The sequence below is a fragment of the Hipposideros armiger genome, unplaced genomic scaffold (assembly GCF_001890085.2).
Source record: "Hipposideros armiger isolate ML-2016 unplaced genomic scaffold, ASM189008v1 scaffold_813, whole genome shotgun sequence".
In the NCBI taxonomy this organism is placed as follows: domain Eukaryota; kingdom Metazoa; phylum Chordata; class Mammalia; order Chiroptera; family Hipposideridae; genus Hipposideros; species Hipposideros armiger.
This window is the reverse complement of record NW_017732163.1, coordinates 718,435-739,791: the sequence shown is the minus strand read 5'-3', so window position 1 is coordinate 739,791 and position 21,357 is coordinate 718,435. Positions and strand designations below refer to the sequence as shown.

At 42.8% G+C, this 21,357-nt stretch overlaps 1 protein-coding gene across 1 annotated transcript in view; it reads left to right on the top strand.

Moving 5' to 3' along the window:
- Window positions 1-646: 646 nt before the first annotated feature.
- Window positions 647-21,357, top strand: part of NLRP5 (NLR family pyrin domain containing 5) — a gene marked incomplete at its 5' end in the record, with an annotated part of 27,489 nt that continues 6,778 nt past the window's right edge. The window contains 9 exons of the mRNA XM_019628847.1: window positions 647-724; window positions 5,018-5,074; window positions 6,794-6,799; window positions 8,883-10,479; window positions 11,127-11,297; window positions 13,357-13,524; window positions 16,067-16,237; window positions 18,579-18,749; window positions 20,759-20,929. Of these exons, the coding sequence (XP_019484392.1) occupies window positions 647-724; window positions 5,018-5,074; window positions 6,794-6,799; window positions 8,883-10,479; window positions 11,127-11,297; window positions 13,357-13,524; window positions 16,067-16,237; window positions 18,579-18,749; window positions 20,759-20,929 (2,590 nt within the window). The remainder of the gene's footprint in view (window positions 725-5,017; window positions 5,075-6,793; window positions 6,800-8,882; window positions 10,480-11,126; window positions 11,298-13,356; window positions 13,525-16,066; window positions 16,238-18,578; window positions 18,750-20,758; window positions 20,930-21,357) is intronic.

The window sequence follows — 21,357 nt, the reverse complement described above, 5'->3', positions numbered from 1 at the left end:
CCTTCATATGTGGGATCTGAACCAGGGCGCTCTGGTGTCCCAAGCCAGTTCTTAACCATCGTGCCACTCGGCCAGCCCAACATAGCAGTTTTTGAGGACTACATTCAGAGGGAGAGTATGGTATCAAGGATGATACCCAAGTTTCTGGCACGAGAAACTGGGCGGATGGGTTTCCATGGCCTCAGCCCAGGAAAGATGTTTGTAGCATGTAGACTGGGAAGAGTAGTCAGTGGGAGACCTCATGAGTTGAAGGTGCCTCTATTTGGGTAACCCACATGCATCTAGTGACTAGTTAACTAGTCTGAAGTTCGAGAGGCCATTTCGTCTGAAATTCAAGAAAGGTGTGTAAGATGACTCTTGACGATAAATTCATAATAACCATAACATACTTCCTCATTATAAGACTTACCCAAGGCCAAGAGCAAAACAGGGATTGAAATGTACATTTCCAAGTTCAAAGTCAGAGCACTCTTGACTATAAATCTGTTTCTCTCTGACTCCACTGTCCCCATTACAGGATAGTCATGGAATTAACTGAGATCCTGGGATTCTTCTTGGTTCTCCTTGGTAATTTGGACAGGGCATGCTCTCATCCCTGGTCTGGGTAATTCCTATGAGGCCATTCTCTTCATCTACTCTGTTGCAGAATGTTCACTGGTCGAAGTACCAGAAGATTCTACACCAGTGAAGACTGACCAAGGAACAAGCATGGAAGAAGAGCCAGGTCAGTGTGAGGGTGGTGGAGAAATGTACATGTAAAGCCACATGGTGATGAGTTAGTGGCACGTCTAAGACTGGAAACATGGCTTCTGATAGTCTGATGTTCCTTCAAGTCTAATGGCCTACTGTTAGCTGACTGGATAGGTTCTGAGGATCTGGTAATCATTGTCTTTCTTTGTCTAAGTCCAAGGGAGCAGTGTGGTCTTAAGGCTTTATTACGTCTCATTGGATTTCCATCTTCAGTTTGGGCAACTTCATGACACTTCTAGGACAAGCCTCTCCTAATAACCTGTTTTGGAGGCTTTGGTGGAGAGGACCAGGTAGCCTGAAACCAGACTCGATACAATTCCCCAAACATTTGAGTACTGACAATATGCCAAGCACTGCTCTGTGTACTTGTGGCACATCCATGGACACAGTTCACAAAGCTTACACTTCAGTGGTGCAGAAGGGAGATGAACCAGCAGATAGGATGTAACCCAGTGAGACATCAACCCAGAGGGAGAGAGTCGGGCTTATGTAGACAACATGCACTCTACTATAACCCTCACTACCACCTGTATCTTGAGACTTTTCCAGCTATCGGTGCTGTCCATGAACTCTAACACCTAGAAAGAGTCTACACCAACCTCACTTTGGTGCAGCTTTGTTCAGGCTGTGGACAGGAAAGCACCCTGAATGCTCAAGGCGCAGAAATTGATGATTCAGTCCCAGAATCCCAGAGGTTACCAGTTGTTCTAAGTTTAATGTAAATCTAGGCTTAACAGGGTAAGTCCTGTGGGTTATTCTCTCCCCAGTGATATAGTTGTATCTTACTACAATAGATTACAAAGTGGCAGTTTAGCGATGGTATGACACAGAGACAGTGATGGACAGTAGGACCAAATTGAAACTGACAGAAGCTGGACTTTTATCATCAGCCACTTTGGGAAACCTTTCTAAATTATTATTGTACACAAGAACCAACATTCACTGAGACCTATGGGTCGGCACATTGTCAAGTGCCATTCTCAAAATTCTCATACTGCCTATGTGGTAATAACTGTAATTTCACTTGTCCAATAACAACATTGAGACCCAGAGGCTAAATGGCCAAAACCCTATGTGTAGAGACATTGACAGCTTTTGATTTTTCTGTAAGCGTGGCTTTAGCTGTATGCCATAAGTTTGGGTATATTGTGTTTCATTTCCACTCGTCTTAAAAAAATTTCTAATTTCCTTTGTGATTTTTCCTTTGACCCTTTGATTATTTATGATCGCCTTGTTTAATTTCCACATATATGTGTATTTCCCAAATTTCCCTCTGCTACTGATTTATGATTTACTTTTCTGAACCAAGAGAACTTATGCTGTATGATTTCAACCCTTTCAAATTGGGACTGTGTCTCACAGGACAACATGTGTGCTTTGAAAGAACACGTTTTCTGTTATTGGATAGAGTGTTTTTCTATATATCTGCCTCCACTGTTTTGTATCTTGGTCACAGGACCAAGGGACTACTCACACCAAAATCATAGTCAGTTTTTAGTCTGTTTATTTATTGATTGAGTCTTTCCTTTCTCTACCCTCTACCTAATGAATCAGGAAATCATATGAAACCTACCTCTAAAATATGATTCATTTCTATGCATTTCTCCCCAGAGCCTGTGTATCACAGTCATTCCATTTGAATCTATACTCTATCTCTAGTCTGGTTACATGCAATTAGTTTGTGGCAAAGCATAAAATAATGATTTTTCTGTAAGTGGCAAGACTAACCCCACCCTTGTAACTGTTCCTTAAATATGGCAAGATCATTCTCACATATTCTAAGAAAAATATGTACAAATACTTGAAAACCTAGAAACTATTTCCTAATAAGTATGCAGAGTGGCTATTCTTAATAACTGTTAGCTATTATATGTTAAAGACTGTGACATTCCTCTACCAAATCACCTCAGTAATCTTCAGAACAACGTAGATGAACAAACAGAAGCACGTAAGTCCATTAAATTGTGACCTCAAAGGTAGTGACAGAATTCACATTTAAATCGTGTATCTGACTCCAGACACTTAGTTCTTTTTTTAAAAAAAATTGGGGAACTGGGGGAGAGGAACAGTGTTGGGGAATTTGGGAAGGGGACCAGCCAAGTTGTTGTTCTACAATCTTCATTGTGGAGGGCACCAGTCGCCATCTGGCTGCCCGGCAGCATCTTGTGGTCTCTAAGCTCAAGGTGCTGTGCTATGATCTTAGTTGTGGATGGGAGTAGCCACCATCCCACGTGGGAGTTGAACCAGCAGCCTTGTTATTAAGAGCTCATGCTCTATCCACTGAGCCATCTGGGTGGCAGCTCAGCTCAAGGATCCGAGTTCAGTTTTATTGGGTTGTCAGAAAAGTCATGATGCATGTTTGCGACAGATGGCACTAGTTCATTTTTGGAAGTACTAGACTCATTCGCATCTATGTTATTGCTATGTCATTTGACAGCTGACAGTTCTAGCTTCATTCCAAAAAAAATTGAGTGATTTTGTTGAGTTTTGGAGATTTTACAACAAGTTAAAGATGGAAGACCAAACTGTGCATTTTTGCCATATTTTACTGTTTTACTTCCATAAAGGGAAGAATGCGCATCAAGCTTATGAAAAGTGGCATAAAGTTTACAGTGACAGTGTTCTACAAGAACGTCAGTGCTGATGACGGTTCATGAAATTCCGTGCTGGTGATTTTGATCTAACGACACTTCTCAGTCAGGGAGGCCCACCAAGGTTGATGACAACAAAATAAAGGCATTGATAGAGTCAAACCCACGTTACATGACACGAGAGATTGCAGAAACATTGAACATCCAGCCAAGTGTTCACGACCACCTGAAGAAGCTGGGATACATAAGCAAGCTCGATATTTGGGTTCCACATGAACTCAAAGAAGTTCATTTGACGGTGCGTATAAGCATCTGCAATATGCTCATTAAACGTGAGCAAAACTATCCTGTTTTGAAACAACTATTAACTGGTGATGAGAAATGGATTGTTTACAACAATGTGGTGCGCAAACAGTCTTGGTCCCGTTGTGATAATTCGCCTCAAACGACATCGAAAGCAGACGTTCATCAGAGGAAGGTTATGCTCTCAATGTGGTGGGATTTTAAAGGTGTTGTGTTTTTCAAGCTCCTACCAAGGAACTAAACAGTTTATTCGAATGTGTACTGTCAACAGTTGGACAGTTTGAATGAATCCATCATCTAGAAATGTCCAGAGCTTGTTAATTGTAAAGGAGTTGTGCTCCATCGCAACAATGCAAGACCACACACAACTTCGATCACCAGTCAAAACTTATTGGAGCTTGGATGGGATGTGTTGCCACACCCACCATATTTGCCTGGACTTGTACCATCAGACTTCCACTTGCTTCGCTGTCTTCAAAACTCCTTGCGTGGTATAATGTTCAATTCAGATGAGGCTGTAAATCAGCACCTTGTTCAGTTTTTCGGAAATAAAGACAGGTCTTTCTATGAATGAGGAATTATGAAGCTCACTGAAAGATGGCAAAATGTTATCGAACAAAACAGGCAATATAACATTGATTGATCTTTGTTCTTTATATAAATAAATGACCTTTGAAAAACACAGACAAAATACGTCATGACTTTTCTGACAACCCAATAGTTGCGGATGGGTATAGCCACCACCCTTTGTGGGAGTCGAACCAGCAGCCTTGTTGTTAAGAGTGCATGCTCTATCCACTGAGCCATCGGGGTGGCAGCTCAGCTCAAGGTGCTGAGTTCAGTCTAGTTGAGGGCGGGCACAGCCCACCATTGAAGAGGCAGTCTTGTTGTTAGGAGCTCGGGCTCTCACCAGTTGAGCTATCCTGCCACCTGTTGGCAGCTCAGAGGCAGCTTAGCTTGGGCGCATCATCACTGGCCTATGTGGGAATTGAACCAGCAACCTTGCTGCTCAGAGTTCATGCTTTTAAGCTAACTCTTAACCAACTGAGCCACTCTGCCAGCCCCAGACCCTTAGCTCTTAACCACTAGATTTGACCCCTCATTGTAATGACTTGCCCAAAGATCTACCAGAATAAAGAGCCAACATGAGACCAGAACCCATACATTCTGATTTCGAACCTAGTGCTCATTTTATGTATGCTCTTCCTCTCTAGCTGAGCCCATGGTTGCCATGTTCCAGACAGTTCAGAAGATGAGTCTGGCATTGCGAAGCTTATCTCAGGAACTTAGTGGGTCTGTACCATCTTTGATTTGGATAATTCACCTAAGTGCATGGGAGTTTATTCTTCCTTCCCCCTCCCCTCCCCCTCCAGAAATGTCACAAGCTATGGAACAAGATGGTGCCACAGCAGCAGAGATAAAAGATCAAGGTAAAGAAATTTGATTTATTCATATATATTTTGTGCCATCTAGAAATGAAGTTGGGGGAAGAGCAGTGTGTGGAGTGTAGATGGTGGGGGGGGGGGAACTCCCTTTCGCTTTCTTCATCCTCATTTGTCTCTGGTGAGTCAGTCGCTTCCCTTAAGAGCTCCTGGGATCACCATGGACAAGTCATGTACGTTCACTGTGATTATCAGAAGTCAAATTTAGGAAGATAAATTCCAAAGTTCATGCTATAGAATGTGGGCACCCGGGACAAGCTAGTTGGACAGCTGCTAAATATGGAGACAAGAAGTCAATTACTTTGTTCAAAATTACTTAACTAGTGCTGATTTTTTCTTTAATTTCCTTTTATTTTGATTTTTCTTAATTCCTTTCAACCTTTATTTAGTGAAATCCTACCATTTGAAGAACTGTGATAGGACTTTGGGAGTAAAATACACCCACATACACACAATTTCTTGCCCTCATACTGTTGACAGTCCAGAGTTATACATTAATTAAACCAAACAAAATATTAAATGAAGATCCCAGGTGCTAATGATTGTGTGAAATGACAGTTGACCAGTCACACCTGTTGACCAGACATCTCTGAGGAAATGTCACTTGAGGCTTTTTTATTGAGATGTAATTTATATACAAAAAGCTCACCCTTTTAAACTGTAGAATTCAGTAGTTTTCAGTACATTCACAAGATTGTGCAATTGTCACCATTATCTAATTCCAGGAGGCTTTCCTCACCCCAAAAGAAGCGCCATACCCACAAGCAGCCACTCCCCACTTCCTTCCCCCAGCCCTAGGAAACCACTGATCTATTTTCTGTCTGAATTTGCTTGTTCTGGACATTTCCTATAAATGGAATCATGCAGTATCTGGCCCTTCATGCAATATATGATTGGCTTCTTTCATTTAGTACAATGTTTTCCGAGTTCACCCCTGTTGTAGCACATATCAACACTTAGTTCATTTTTACTGCTGAATAATATTCCATCATATGGAAAGACCACATTTTCTTTATCCATTCATCAGACAATAGGCATTTTGGTGCTTTCCACTTTTTAGCTGTTGTAAATAATGCTGCTATTAACATTCATATAGAACAGCAGTTCTCAACCTGTGGGTCGCGACCCCTTTGGGGGTCGAACAACCCTTTCACAGGGGTCACCTAAGACCATCGGAAAACAAAAAGATAATTACACTACGATTCATAACAGTAGCAAAATTAGTTATAGAGTAGCAACGAAAATAATTTTATGGTTGGGGGTCACCACAACACGAGGAACTGTATTAAGGAGTCGTGGCATTAGGAAGGTTGAGAACCGCTGATATGAAGGAAGTGGTGATTGAAAGAAGTGATTTGACTTGTGAGATATTTAATAGAACTTGGAGTCTGGGTTTTCAGAAGAAAAAGCTTCATGAATGGTTCCTATCTTCTGCTTGGACAACTGATGGGTCGTTAGACCAGGAGTCAATGATATAAATTTCAAACTCTGGAATCACTTCAAGCTGAGCTTTGTCCCCACCTGCACAACATAACATGATGACACAGCATGCATTACTTAATCATTTGTTGGACAGATGCTTGAAAACCTAATGGCTGCCAGTATTGTCCATTTTCAGTTGGGATGAATAGTACCAAGTACCAATATTGAGGACATTTCTAGAGTACTTACTATGGGTGAGGCACTGTTCTCACATTTTATGACTAGGCCATGGCATCCTACATTAACGTCATAAAGAAAGAATGAATATCCCCATTTTATAGATGACCAGACTACCGTAGACAGTTGTGAGACTAAAATTAGATTTATGTATGAAACATCCAAATAGCTGTTCAAAATTAAGTTCACAAATAGAAGACTTTTTCTAATTATCACTTATAGAAAACTTGTGAGGAGTACGTTTTTGGTTGGAGGTCAAAGATGAAATAAGTTTTTGATACATTGAATGTGAGTAAGGTCCCTGTGACACTTTCAGGTGGTGAGTTAGACACCAGCGCCTGGAATCTTAGGAAAGAAGTCAGATAGACATGTTTGGAACTCTTGGCACAGACATGATACAGAGTAAGGAAGTATAAGGTTTAGAACTATTAGTAGAGATTTTATGTAGAGCTAGTAATTGTCTTACACTTGCATACAAGACTCCTGTCTTTTTTAAAAGATCATGGTAATACCAACAAATGTAAGGACCCAGAATTAGAGGGGTTTTTTTTTTCCGTGTTAGTAACTACCAGATGTCAGAGACTTTTGAAGAGGTTGGAGGTGTGGAGATAAGATAACAAGGTTCTTTTCTCGTGGAACTTGCATTGTAAGCTAGGGGCTAGACAATAATTAAAGAATTGCAGTTTATGACAAACATTGAGATAAAAATAAATAGGGCAATATGAAAGAATTATGGTTTGAAATGGTATAACACCCCTATGTTCATTGAACTATTATTCACAATAACCAAGATATGGAAGCAACCTAAGTGTCCATCAATAGATGATTGGATAAAGAAGATGTGGTACATTTATACAATGGAATATTGCTTGACAATAAAAAAGAATGAAATTTTACCATTTGTGACAACATGGATGGATCTACAGGGAATTATGCTAAGTGAAATTAGACAGAAAAAAAGATAAATAACATATGATCTCACTTATATGTGGAATCTAAAAAAACTAATGAACAAACAAAACAGAAACAAACTCAAAGATACAGAGAACATTTTGATGGTGGCCAGATGGAGGGGGTTGAGGGTCTGAGTGGAAAAGGTGGACGGATTAAGAAGTACAAATTGGCAGTTACAAAATATTCGTGAGATGTGAAGTACAGTATATGGAATATAGTCCATAATATTGTAATAACTATGGTGCTAGGTGGGTACTAGACTTATCAGGGGGATCACTTTGTAAGGTATATAAATGTCTAACCACTACATTGTACACCTGAAACTAATATAATATTGAATGTCAACTAATTGAATTTTTTTACTTTTTAAAAAGAATTATGATTTGTAATGATAATACTGGCCATTGACTATTTTTGCCAGGTCCTGTGCTAAAATAATGCACATTCTTTCTTAAATATTTATTATAACTCTTTTTTTCCTTTATTTTATTTTTAAAATTAGTATCATAAACCTTTTAAGAGAATGTTAATATCATCTCAGAAGTGGGGAAACTGAGGCCCAGAGAGGGAGGCAACATGTTCCAAATCAGGAAGACAATACAGAATACAGCTTGGGACCCCCAGCAGGATCTAACTTCTAGAGCTTTGCTTGCCTTTCTGTGTCCATCACATGGAGGTGTTTCTCCATCATAGCCTGGACCTACAGGATGGACCTGGAGATGCATACCAGTCCTATGTGTCTAGGGCCATGGCACACATGTCTTCAGCTCCCCTATGCTCCTCTGTCTTTTACAGACCTCATACCAGCATTGGAGTAATTATTCATTGAACAGACTTGCGTGTCCACAGGGTGTCAGGCAGTTATAAATACCGAGATACAACATTAAATGTAAAAGTCCCTGCATAAACTCTACTGGGGGAGACACATCACAAGCAGACAAAAATGCAATGTGTCAGGTATTAAGCACTGAATAGGGAAATTAGGTTAAAGGAACAAATAGAGCTCTTTTGTAGGAAGTCCACAAGCATTAGAGGACACAATCGAATGGAGGAACGAGGGGTGCAGCTCGTTATCAGTACGTTGCTGGGAGCAAATAGAACTCTCATTCACATAGACTGCTTGAAGTCCAGACTGTCTTCAAACTCTTTCTGTTTTTCTTCTCCCCTTCCCTGCCTGACTTAGGAGGAGATGAATGGCATTACAAGGGTCACGTGATTACAAAATTCGCCATGATGTCAGATGCACACCACGATTTCAAAACCCTGGCCTCTGATTGTCTACAAATGCAAATGCTGTTTGGCGCGTTCACGCCTGACCAGTGGGGCTTCCGGCCCCGCACTGTGGTGGTACACGGAGAGTCAGGAGTCGGCAAGTCAGCTTTGGCCCGGAGGATCCTGCTGCACTGGGCCCGAGGGGAGCTGTACCCCGGCATGTTCTCCTACGTCTTCTTTTTCCACGCCGGAGAGGTGCAATCCAGGAGGGAGAGCAGTTTTATGGAGTTAATTTCTGGGGAGTGGCCAGATTCCCCGGCCCCCGTGATGGACATCCTGTCCCAACCAGAAAGGCTCTTGTTTGTGGTCGATGGTTTTGATGACCTGGACGTTGCCTTCAAAGAGGATGATGACACGCACCTCTGTGACGACTGGGCGGAGAGGCGGCCCGTGTCTGTCCTGATGCGTAGTCTGCTGAAGAAAGTCCTGCTCCCCGAAGCATCCCTAATCGTCACCATCAGAGACGTGGGAGTGGAAAATCTCCAAGCTGTGGTCACATCTCCCCGTTACCTCTTAGTTGAAGGAATGTCGATGGAAAGGAGGACTCAGTTGTTCCTGGAGCACATGAAGAATGAGCATCAGAAAATTCGAGTGTTGCACTCAGTGGTGGACAACCACCAGCTGTTTGGCAAGTGTCAGGTTCCCGTCATGTGGTCGCTTATCTGCCAGGCTCTCCAGATGCAAGAGGCGGCGGGGAACAGTCTGCCACATGCTTGCCAAATCCTCACGGGCTTGTACGTCACCTTTGTGGCCCATCAGCTCACCCCTCGAGATGCCTTCAGGCGTTGTCTCAGCCTGGAAGAAAGAGCTGTCCTGAAGGCTTTGTGCCAGATGGCCGCGGAGGGGGTGTGGGGCACCAAGTTTGTGTTTTACGGCGATGACTTGCGCGTTTATGGACTGACCGAGTCGGAGCTCTCTGCCCTGTTTCACATGAACATCCTTCTTCCAGACGACCCTGGTGAGAGGTGTTACACGTTCCCCCACCCCAGCCTCCAAGAGTTCTGTGCTGCCTTGTACTACATTCTAGAAGGATTGGAAAAAGAGTGGGAGCCCCACCCTCTGTTCATGGAGAATATAAAGACTTTAATGGAGCTCAAACAAATCAGCAGCAATGCCCACTTGCTGCAAGTGAAGCGTTTCTTGTTTGGCCTGATGAACAAGAAGGTGGTGAGTGTTCTGGAAAACCTGCTGGGGTGTGCTATCCCCCCAGTGGTGAAACGGGCACTTCTCCACTGGATCTATTTGTTAGGTCAACAGGCCAACAACACCACCCCTCTAGACTTCCTGGACTCCTTCTACTGTCTTTTTGAGACTCAGGACGAAGAGTTTGTTCACTTGGCATTGAACAGCTTCCAAGAAGTATGGCTTTTGATTAACCGGCCAATGGACTTACTAGTGTCTTCCTACTGTCTCCAGCACTGCCAGTATTTATGGAAAATTCAGATGGATGTCAGAGAGATCTTCTCAGAAGATGAGGTCACTGAGGCATGGCCCATGATTCCACAAGGGTGAGTACCCTCCTCTGCAGTTTTATTCTTTCCATCTTTATGGAGGTAGCTGTTCTGATATAATGAAATAATTGCCACAATCAAGCTAATTAGCATATCCATGACCTGACAGAGCCACCATTTTGTGCATGTGTGTGTGTGTGTGTGTGTGTGTGTGTGTGTCATTTTCTTTATCCAGTCATCCACTAATGGAAATTTAGGTTGTTTCCATATCTTACCTATTGTGAATAATGGAGTGCAAATATCTCTTAGGACCCTGATTTCAATTCTTTTGTAGAAGGGATCACTGGGCCATAAGGCAGTTCTATTTTTAATTTTTTGAGGAACCTCCATACTGTTTTCCATAGTGACTGCACCATTTTGTATTCAAGGGGGAGCTAGAATTTAAGCACAAGTCTGATTTGAGAGCCGGTGGCTCCAAATCATCCTAGTGTATTCCTTGGGGTACCAAACACTCAGAATGCAAGATGGATATGAGAGCGCTCATGCAGAACACAAGGTGACATCACTAAACTGGCCTCCAAACCTCTAAAGCCATCCCTGTCTCACCTTGATAGGCTGATCTCTCAATTTTGACATTCTTGCAACTGATGTTTGTGTGAATATTCATCATGTGAAGCAGATGTTTGTTTCCTTCTCCAATGTAGGCTGCAGATCAAGGTCCCAGTTGAGAACTGGTGGGAAAATCTTTGCTTGGTGCTCAGCACCCACCCAAACCTACAACAGCTGGACCTAAGTGGCAGCATCCTGAATGAATGGGCCATGAGGACCCTGTGCATCAAGCTCAGACAGCCAACCTGTAAAATACAGAATCTGATGTAAGGCATCTCAGCCCCTGTACATGCCCCTTTGCATGGCTGTCACAGCTCTCCTCTCCCACCTACTGAGAGAAGACCAATCTATAACATGTAATCAGAGGGGATAAGTGCTGCAGGAGGCATAGGAACTAAGTTCCCAAAAGCAGAGGATGGGGAGTAACTAAAGACATTGTGAAGGGGTTACTGAGGTGGGCTCATTTACTCTGGGTTTTGAAGGATGAATAGGAGTTAGTTAATAGGAAAAAGGTGAGGGGAGCTCATTTAAGGTGAATGGTAGAGCATGAGGCAATGGTAAGATCAAAGGGCATTATTTACAGGAGGCTTTAAATCAGTGCTTATGCTTTTAGGTTAATTCATAGGGTAGCAAATATTTGAACACCTAGTGAGTTCCTGGATTTGTTGTAGACCCCAGAACCCTCACCTGGAGTAGAAGATGAAGTGCTAGTTTCATATCAGACAAAGGTTCTATTATTTGCTCTTCCCTCCAAGACCAAGAGAAGCACACGTGACACCCAAGACTAGAGCAAGTCACATTCTTGGTTGCAAACACCTTCCTGCCTTTTCTGTATCTTATCTAAGTACTTTCCTTAAACTGGGCTGTGCCAAGGGGCTTAGTGAGCCCAGAGTTGAGTCCCACACCAATCTTAACTCCTCTGTCAGCTGTTAGATGAATGCTTTTTTCTTGGGACCCCCTCCCCACTAGCTGTCCCTCTTTTAAACTCGAGTTACATCCTGTAGTTTGCTTTAATCCGCGTGTCATCACTGTATTTGTAATACAACAGTAATACATGATAATGGCAAAAAAGATTTAGGAATGACAGGGTATTAAGTAAATCCTTGGACGCCTCTTCAATTTCCTGTTTTCCTAATTAACTCCTTTCACATCTCATACATTTTACATGCAATTACATGTACATATTGGCATATGAATTTTTTAAATGAAAATGGTATCATGTTATACATATTCTGACATTTGACTTTTTTCTTCAACTTGAACTGGGTCATATATCTGTGTGTAGTTCTGCCCTATTCTTAATTAGTTTCAGGAGTACAGTGTAGTGGTTAGACATGTATATACCTTACAAAGTGATCGTCCCATAAATCTAGTCCCCAACTGGCACCATCCATAGTTATTACAGTATTATTGACTATGTTCCCTGTGCTGTACTTTACATCCCTGTGACTGTTTTTATAACTGGCAATTTGTACATCTCATTCCCTTCCCCTTTTTCACCCTATCCCCCAATCCCTCTCTCATCTGGCAACCATCAAAATGCCCTCTGTATATATGAGTCTGTTTCTGTTTTGTTTGGTCATTTACCATATTTCATTCTTAAGCCTAATTGTTTTGTTCGACTCTTTGTTGAGTGTCTCCCCCACTGGATGAAGTTCCATGAAAGCACGAACATTAGCATTGTTTAATACTCTCTTCCCAGTGTCTGGTGCATCATAGGTGACTTAGTATTTGTTGCTTTAAAATTAAGTAAATGGGGCCGGCCGAGTGGCGCATTGGTTAAGAACTGGCTTGGGATGCCAGAGGGCCCCGGTTCGGATCCCACATATGAGGGCCAGTGACACTGCCCTCTGCAGCTAAGATGCTGAACAATGGCTCAACCTGGAGCGGGCTGCTGTGAGTCGCCGGCGACGGAGTAGGCTGCAGCCCTTGTGGCAGTGGGTTGCCATGGGCTACCGTGTGTAGCCAGCAGCCAGCAGCCAGCGTGAGCGGCCAGCAGTCGCAGTGAGAGGCGGTCCAGAGGCCGGCGACTGATCTGCCTCGCCCGGGAAGAGTGCAATGATGGTGCCAGCTTGGGCCAGTGAAGCAACGTCCTCCACAACTAGACTGAAGAACAAAAGGACAGCAACTTGTCTGTTCCCCTTCCCCCGATTCTCCAGCGCTGTTCCGCTCCCCCAATTCCCCAATAAAATCTTTTAAAAATTAAGTAAACGCAAATAATGAGAGGGATGAGAGTTGGAATGGCAAAAGCATGAAAAGGAAAAATTAGGGCACAACTAAATGTCTCCACTGTCTGATTCATATTTTCCTGTTTCTCTTCTGTAGATTTAAAAGTGCACAAATTACCTTTGGTCTCCAATATCTCTGGAGGACTGTCGTCATCAACCATAGTATTAAATACTTGAACTTGGAAGGCACTCACCTGAAGGACGAAGATATGGGGATGGCGCATGAAGCACTAAGACATCCAAGTTGTATGTTGGAGTCTTTGAGGTAAGTCCTGGTTATGATTTTCGCATTTTTGATTTCAGGTTTTTTTGTAGTTTGTTTGTTTTTAGTTTTTATTTTGAAACAATTCACAGCAAGTTGCAAAAATATTACAAATAGGAGGATGACAGTGTCTGGAGATGGATGGTGGTGATGGTCGCACAACAGTGTGCGACTTGATGCCACTGAATTGTGTGCTGAAAAATGGGAAAGGTGGGAAATTTTATGTGATCTATATTTTACTACAGTAAAAAAAGTAACTTTCAATGTTCCATAGATAGAGATTTTTAAAAATCAGAGAGGTCACATGTATCCTGCAGCCAGTTTTTCCCAATGGTTATATCTTACATAAGTATAGTACGATGTCAAAAGCAGGACATGTGTGTCATTCTATGTCATTTTGTCACATAAAATGTGAATGTGTGTGGATTCATGAAACCACACTGCAACCAAGACACAAAAGTGCCATCACCCTTGTGTTACCCTTTTCTGGCCACAGCTTCCCACCTACCACCCCTAACCTATGGCTATAACTCATGTTTTCCATCTCTATAATTTTATCGTTTTGACCACACTCTCAAAGCAGAATCATACAGTTCATCACCACTACAATTGGCTTTTCTGACTCAGCAGGTGCCTTTGAGATCCATCCAAGCTGTTTTGTGTATTCATGTGTTCCTTCTTATCGCTGAGTACTGTTGGGTGGTACAGGTGGTATAACCATTCACCTATCCAGGGACATTGCGGTAATTTCCAGTTTGGGGCTATCACTACAGTTTTGTACATCCAGGCATATGTTTTATCGATTAATTAGACTGGCTGGGTCTGAAGACACTCCTATGGGATGCTCAGGCTGTTAGACACAGAAGCATGAGCTCTGTCTTGAGCTGTGTTCATAGACACACAGCAAGTGTGGAAGAGTGATTTGCTTTGCACCCTGCGTGCATTTGCTCTGTAACTCGTGAACTTCGCTTTTAAGAACGTGACCCAAGGAAGTCAGCCGAAGCACAGAAGTCCTCGCAGGATGGATGTGCATAGGTGTTCTCCTAACACCAGGTGGGTTTGACAGCAGCCTCTGGGAACAAGGAGAAAGCTGCTGCCAACTATCTGTGGATGCTGCACCCACAGTATAACAAGCTTGGGTTCAGTGTGATGCTCCCAGCACAGTGGCACACCGACATGTCAGACCTTGGGAATGTACTCTGGGGGAGAATTGAGTAGAGGGGTCATGGGGTAGGTGTACATTCAGCTTTCATAAGCATTGCCAGTTTTCCCAGGAGACTGCACCTTTCAGCAAATGCTTGAGTGCCTGCTCTGTACCTGGCACTATTGTAAGTACTGAAGATACAGCAGGGAGCAAGGCAGGCTAGATCCTCTCCCTCATGAAGGTTATGTTCTATGGAGGAAGAGAGACAAAAAATTACTGCTAGTGATTATTCAGCGATGAGAAAGAAGTTCTGCCATTTGTGGCAACATGGGTGGACCTTAAGGGCATCGTGCTGAGTGAGATATTCAGACAGAGGAAGACAAATACTGTAGGATCTCACTTACATGTGGACTCTAAAATTTCATAAAAACAGAGTAAAATGGTGGTTACCAGGGGCAATAAGAGAGATGATGTTAGGCTACAAACTTGCAATTACTAGAGTCATAGGTCCTGGGGATCTAATGCACAGTATAACCATTGCAGAAAACAACATTGGATTATAAACATAAAACTTGCTAAGAGACTAGATCTTCTTGTTTTTGTATGCAGCTATGTTTAAATTTACATAAATTGCACATAAATTTTAGGGAGAAATAGTTGCATAAAGCTGAGTATACTATACAAATATGTATAAACATTTAGAATTGTCTTTGCAAAAGTCTCTCTGTTCTGTAAGCAAAAAGAACCTAAAAGTTTTGTGTTGAGATGAACCCACTATACTAACTAAAAAATGCTTAAAAATACTTGAAGTGTTTGCCCACTGGAAGGCAACTAAAGAGCTTGAGGAGGGTTCCATGGAGGAAAGGATTTCCTGGGCTTTCTTTGCAGGGGAAATCACTTCCTGTTCTCCTAAGAGACTAGACCCTAATTATTCCCACCACAAAAAAGAAATGATATGTATGTGACATGATTGAGGAGCTAACTATTGCTATAATGGCAATCACATTACAATATCTAAATGTATCAAATCCACATATTTATACCTTAAACTTACACAATGTTATGTGTCAAATATATTTCAATTAAAAAAACAAGTACACATAGAAATATAGGAAATGTTTGCTAGTGATCATTACTGTGAATAAAATAATGCTGGAGAGAGTGGAGTGGAGTGGGGTGGGATGTTCAGGAGACCTGAATGAAAAATTGTACCACATAAAGACTTGCAGTTGGAGATGAGGAGGGATGTTGCAAACAGAGGAATATCAAGTGCTCAGACCCTGAGCGCGGGAGCAAGCAGTGTCTAGGAACAAGCAGAGTGGCTGGCATGTGGTGAGTTAGGGGAACCGGGTTGCCTCTGGGGACAGACGAGGATGTGTTTCACGTTGTCTGTGTCTGCAGGTTGGATCACTGTGGATTAACCCACACCTGTTGTCTGGCGATCTCCCAAATCCTGGTTACAGCCACCAGACTGAAATCTCTCAGCCTCACAGGAAATAAGGTGACACACCAGGGCACCATGCCTCTCTGTGATGCCTTGAAGGTTTCACAGTGCACCCTGAAGAAGCTGATGTGAGTTGTGCTTCCTTTCACCAGGGTTATCTTGTCTTAACTGAGGTCATCCAAGTAATGGGGGAGGGAAAGGAGAATTAGCAGATGCATAAGCCAAGGGTCAGAATGGCAGTTGTGACCTCATGGGAGTGCTCCAGTGTTCAGGTTTGAGAAAGACCCAATAAATAACATCTGTGTCTTCGCTACTGAACTCTAAACTTATATAAAAGATGAGGGCAGCAGCCAAACCTGTAAAAACAGAGGAGAAGGGTGGTTACCAGGGGCTGGGGGTGGGGGAAATGGGGAGGTGTCAGTCAAAGGGTACAGACCTCCAGTTATAAGATGAGTAAATTCTGGGACTCAATGTACAACATTCTGATTATAGTTGATAATGTTGTATTATACACTGAAAAGTTTCACCAATGCCAAAATCCCAGAGTCATAGGCTTGTGGTTGGAGCCATCTGTGGTGTTGTGGAGTACCATGTTCTGTGCTAAGTGTTCTGTTCCCATTGACACCATCTTCACAAACAACCCACCAGGTAGGAACTCTTTTCATTGCATTGACTGTTAGGGCAAATAATGCAGAAGACGATAAGAAGTCCCTTGTTTAAGGTCATACAGGGAGTAAAAGGCAGGGCAAAAACATGAGCTCCTGTTTGACACTTAAGGAACTGATCTATTACCTGGGGATTTCCTTCTTGGTGTCCTACAATCTGGGCAAGGTTGTTTCTCCCCACCACTTCCAAAGCATGCTGTGGCCATAGCATCCCTCCTTCAGTGGGAGTTTGGTTCTAAAGTCACAGCAAAAGTTGAAAAACAAATTGCACAAATCACCCTTTGTAGAAGGTGTTAAATAATAAAAGCCAACATACCTTCTCTCCATCAGTCAATAGCAAAGGTAAAAAAAAAAAAAAGAAAAAGAAAAACCCCACCTTTTCATCTACCCTCTTAGGTTCTATGTCGGAGGCCTGCAAATTAAACTGACAATAGAAAAATTAACAGGAGAAAGAGCATACACATTTATTGGGTTTTTTTAAGTGCATAGGGACTTCACAGAAAGGGAGTGAAAACCCCAATGAAGTGGTTAGACACAGGAGTTTTATACCATTTTAACAAAAGGCAATAAATTGTTGAGAAGTGACTAGACCAAGAAAAAGAGGATTTGGGGCTTCTAGGGCAGATAAACTGAGATGATGACTAGGAAGGATATGGGGGAACTTAATGGTAGGTAAGGGTTATATCAAGACTCCTTCTCTCTAGTGATAAGGGCCATGGTCCTCTTCCTGGTACAGGAGAGGGGGGAACACCTGCCCAGGGGAAATTTATGCCCCATTTTTAGGTAGATAAAGGATGACAAAGAGCCCTTCCTGGGTCTGCTTTTTCTCCATTGCCATCAACTTAAAGTCGTGTAAAGTCGCATATTTTAGGATGGCATATCCTGATTCCCTTCAAGTCCAACCCAACCAGCATTACTTCCTTCATTGAAAGAAATTACCATCAATATGGAGTGTTTCCTATAAGCAGTGCACTGCTTTAAGCACTTGAGATGTGTCATTTCATTTCACTTTGTCACAACCCGATGAGAGAGGTACTATTAAACTCTTATTTTTATGTACAATTGCTTCTTTTTAAAAAAATTTCTTTTTTATTAGTTTCAGGTTTACAGAACAATGCAATAGTTATCCTTTTCACCCCTCACAAAGTAACCCCCCTCCCCCATCCACTGCCCTCCCACCCCCGATATCATACTTATCTATTACAATTCCATTGACTCCATTACAACACTCTACTCCACATCCCGTGACTATATGTATATATAATTATAGTTGACATACAATATTATTCAACATCAGCTTCAGAAATACAGTGCAGTGGTCAGGCCTCTATCACCATCTATAAAGTGGTCTCCCTAACAAGACATGAATCCATCTGGCTCCCTAAAAAATATTTACAACATTATACAATTGCTTCTTAAGCTTTGAGAAATGGGTGGACTGTCTCATTTATGCGTAAGGGTCATGATGTGTTAAACATAGGTACTTCTAAATAGGAAGGTCACTCATCTCAGCAAAAACCTCACTGTACAGTACATGTGGGGAACAGAAACAACCAGACAGCAGAGTCACACTGCCCGGTGTTTCCCGTGGTGGACACAGATATAATAACCCATGCTACTTAGAGTATTATTGCTGGACTGAAGCTCTGGTTTTGAGTTCACAGTGCAGACATGATGTGACTTTGCCCTATACCTGCAAGGGCATGTCAGCTATGGGGGTGACGTTTCTTTCTCTTCCTTGCAAGGGAGGGAGACATGCCCCTTTTAGTCCTCATCATTTTTTTTCTGAGGATTCTCCTTGCAGACTGGGAAACTGCGGCCTGACAGCTGCCGACTGCCAGGATCTGGCCTCGGCACTCATCAGCAACCAGCGATTGACACACCTGTACCTGTCGGCCAATAACCTGGGCAGTGAAGGCATGAATCTGTTGTGTCGAGCATTGAAACTTTTCAGCTGTGCCCTACGGAGACTGATGTGAGTCAACTCAGTTCCTTGTGAGGACTTGATAGCTTGGTGACAAATAGCTTATGTCCATCTCAGAATAGGAAGCATGGAAAGGTCAGATGAAGGGATCTGCCCTGTGCCACATGCTGTCCCTACTAATCATCTCCTAGATCTCACACTTCTTCAGAAAATTGCATTTTCTTACAGTGGGAAGTCATCATTCATCCCCATACAGTCGGTTCTCATGATCTGTGGCAGTTGTGTCCTATAAAGTCACAGGGAACACTGAGCTACTGATGCTGAACCATTGTCCCTGGGGGAAATGGAGGGTGGGCTTCCTGTAGCCTCTGCTCACATTTTCCTTAACGGGTCAATGCCTCACCTTGCTTTGTGTGGCTCTGTTTAAAAGCGCCCTATTCTGATGTACTGTTGATCTGTTAGTACTGAGCTCATGGCCAGCAGCGCTGGGAGTCATTCCTGAACGAAGCTTACGTATATAACACACGTATTTTCTCCACATGACACATCACGGCCTTGGTGAGATTAGGACACTGAACAGCACTTCAGCTTTACATTTTAAACAATGAAATCAACAACCCCCCAAAAGCACAGAAAGGCAAAAAACGTGGTACTAACTGGACCATGAAAACAATACTGTTCACAAAAGTATGAAATGGGTTCAACCTTAGCTAGCAACATGTATGACCGGCGATTCCGATTTTCCCATGTGTATTCATGAAGGACCGTGAATGCCATGAGTATTGATTTGGGGGTGTCACCAATAAATTTTAGCGAGCAGGCAAAGTCACAAATACAGAATCCATGAATCATGAGGACCGACTGTATTAAGCCAATAACATTCTTAGTCGTTAATGATACAAAGATAAAAGACAGACAGGGGTCTCTATCTTTATGTAGCTTAAATTCTGGTAAGGCAGAGTTGGATAACAAATAAATGAGATTTTCAGATGGTGTAGTGGTGACACAGGACCAAAAGTCACAAAGTCTGTGTGACACAACAGCAGGGATGCCAGATACACAGGTGGAGCATGCTGTGTGCTCGGCTAGTTACTGTACAATGAGGTGTCCATGTCACCATTTTAACAGCTGCCTCCTTGTGGTGCCAGATTGCTCTTCTATCCCAAATCTCTGGTTTGACAGTGAGAATGAGAGGTTTTTGTCACTCCTCTTCCATGCTGTCAACTTGCTCCTTTGGGATCGCATTGCTTTCTGTCACTTCATCCTTTTCACCAATTAATCCACCAATAATTTCATATGAGTGAAAAATATACATGAGTTAATGGTAGCCCTAGAGCCTGAAATTCTGCTAAAGAATAGAATTCTAATGCATATGTCTACCTTATGACATGTTCTAAGGTTCCCCGGTGACTAAGTGATGGGTTGATGTAGCATATGATGGATAGAATGATCTCCTCCCCCCCCCAAAAAAAAGATATCGACATCCTAATCCCTGGGACCTGTGATTATGTGACCTTATATGGCAAAAGGGACTCTGCAGGTGTGATTAAGGATCTTGAGATGATCCTGGATTATCTGGGTGGCCCCAATGTCATCATAGGGTCCGTATGAGGAAAAGAAGGAGGCAGGAGAGTTAGAGGAGGGGATGGATAGTGAAGGTCCGAGGGATGAGACTGCTGGCTGGGGACCAGGACCTAAGGAACATGGGCTACCTATAAATGCTGGGAAAGGCAAGGAAACGGCTCTCCCTTTGAGTCTCCAGAAGGAATATAGCCCTGCTAACAGTAAGACTGACCTCCAGAGCTGAGCATGACCTGTGTGTTCTAAGGCACTACGTCTGTGGTGGTTTGTTGCAGCAGCAACAGGGAGCTAATACAGGCATTAGGTGTTGTGCTGAGCACTTCAACATCATCCCATCATGTACGCCTAACAACCTTCTTAAATACGAACATAATTCCCTCCCAAAGGAGGGGCAAGCTGAGGCCAAGAGAAGTGGCTTACCCAAGGTCACACCAAGTCACAAGTGTGACCTTCCTCTTCCCCTCGCATGTGCCCTACAGACTAAATGATTGCAACCTGGATGTCATTGGCTGTGGCTTTCTCGCTCTTGCATTTATGGGCAACCAACATCTGACGCATCTGAGCCTTAGCATGAACCCCTTGGGAGATGATGGGATGATCCTTCTGTGTGAGGCCATGATAGAACCATCTTGTCACCTCCGGGACCTGGAGTAAGTTTCCCATAGTTGTGGGGGGTCACCTCTGCATCATGGGGGCTGAGGTTCCTAGATCAGGAGACATGAGTAGCGAGACGGGAACCAAAAATGAGTCCCAGTGTCAACTGAGCCTCATTTTGTCCGGTGGACACTAGGTAAGTTGATGTGTTGACACTACAGTGAGTATGAGAAGGACAGGAATTATTCTGAACAGGAACCCCATGACAGGATCTATGGAGTTTTAGGTCACCCTTGATCTCCAAACCCTGTTCACTTCTCAAAACATGTCCTCTCCTGAACGCATAAGTAGCATTTAATGTGTTACAAAGAAAGGATCTTAGCATTCTTATCAGGTGGCAGACGCAGGTCTCTTTGCATGTCTTTTGTACTTTGCATGTCTAGACTCAAGTAAGTAGTCCCCCACCAATCATAACGGGGGGGGG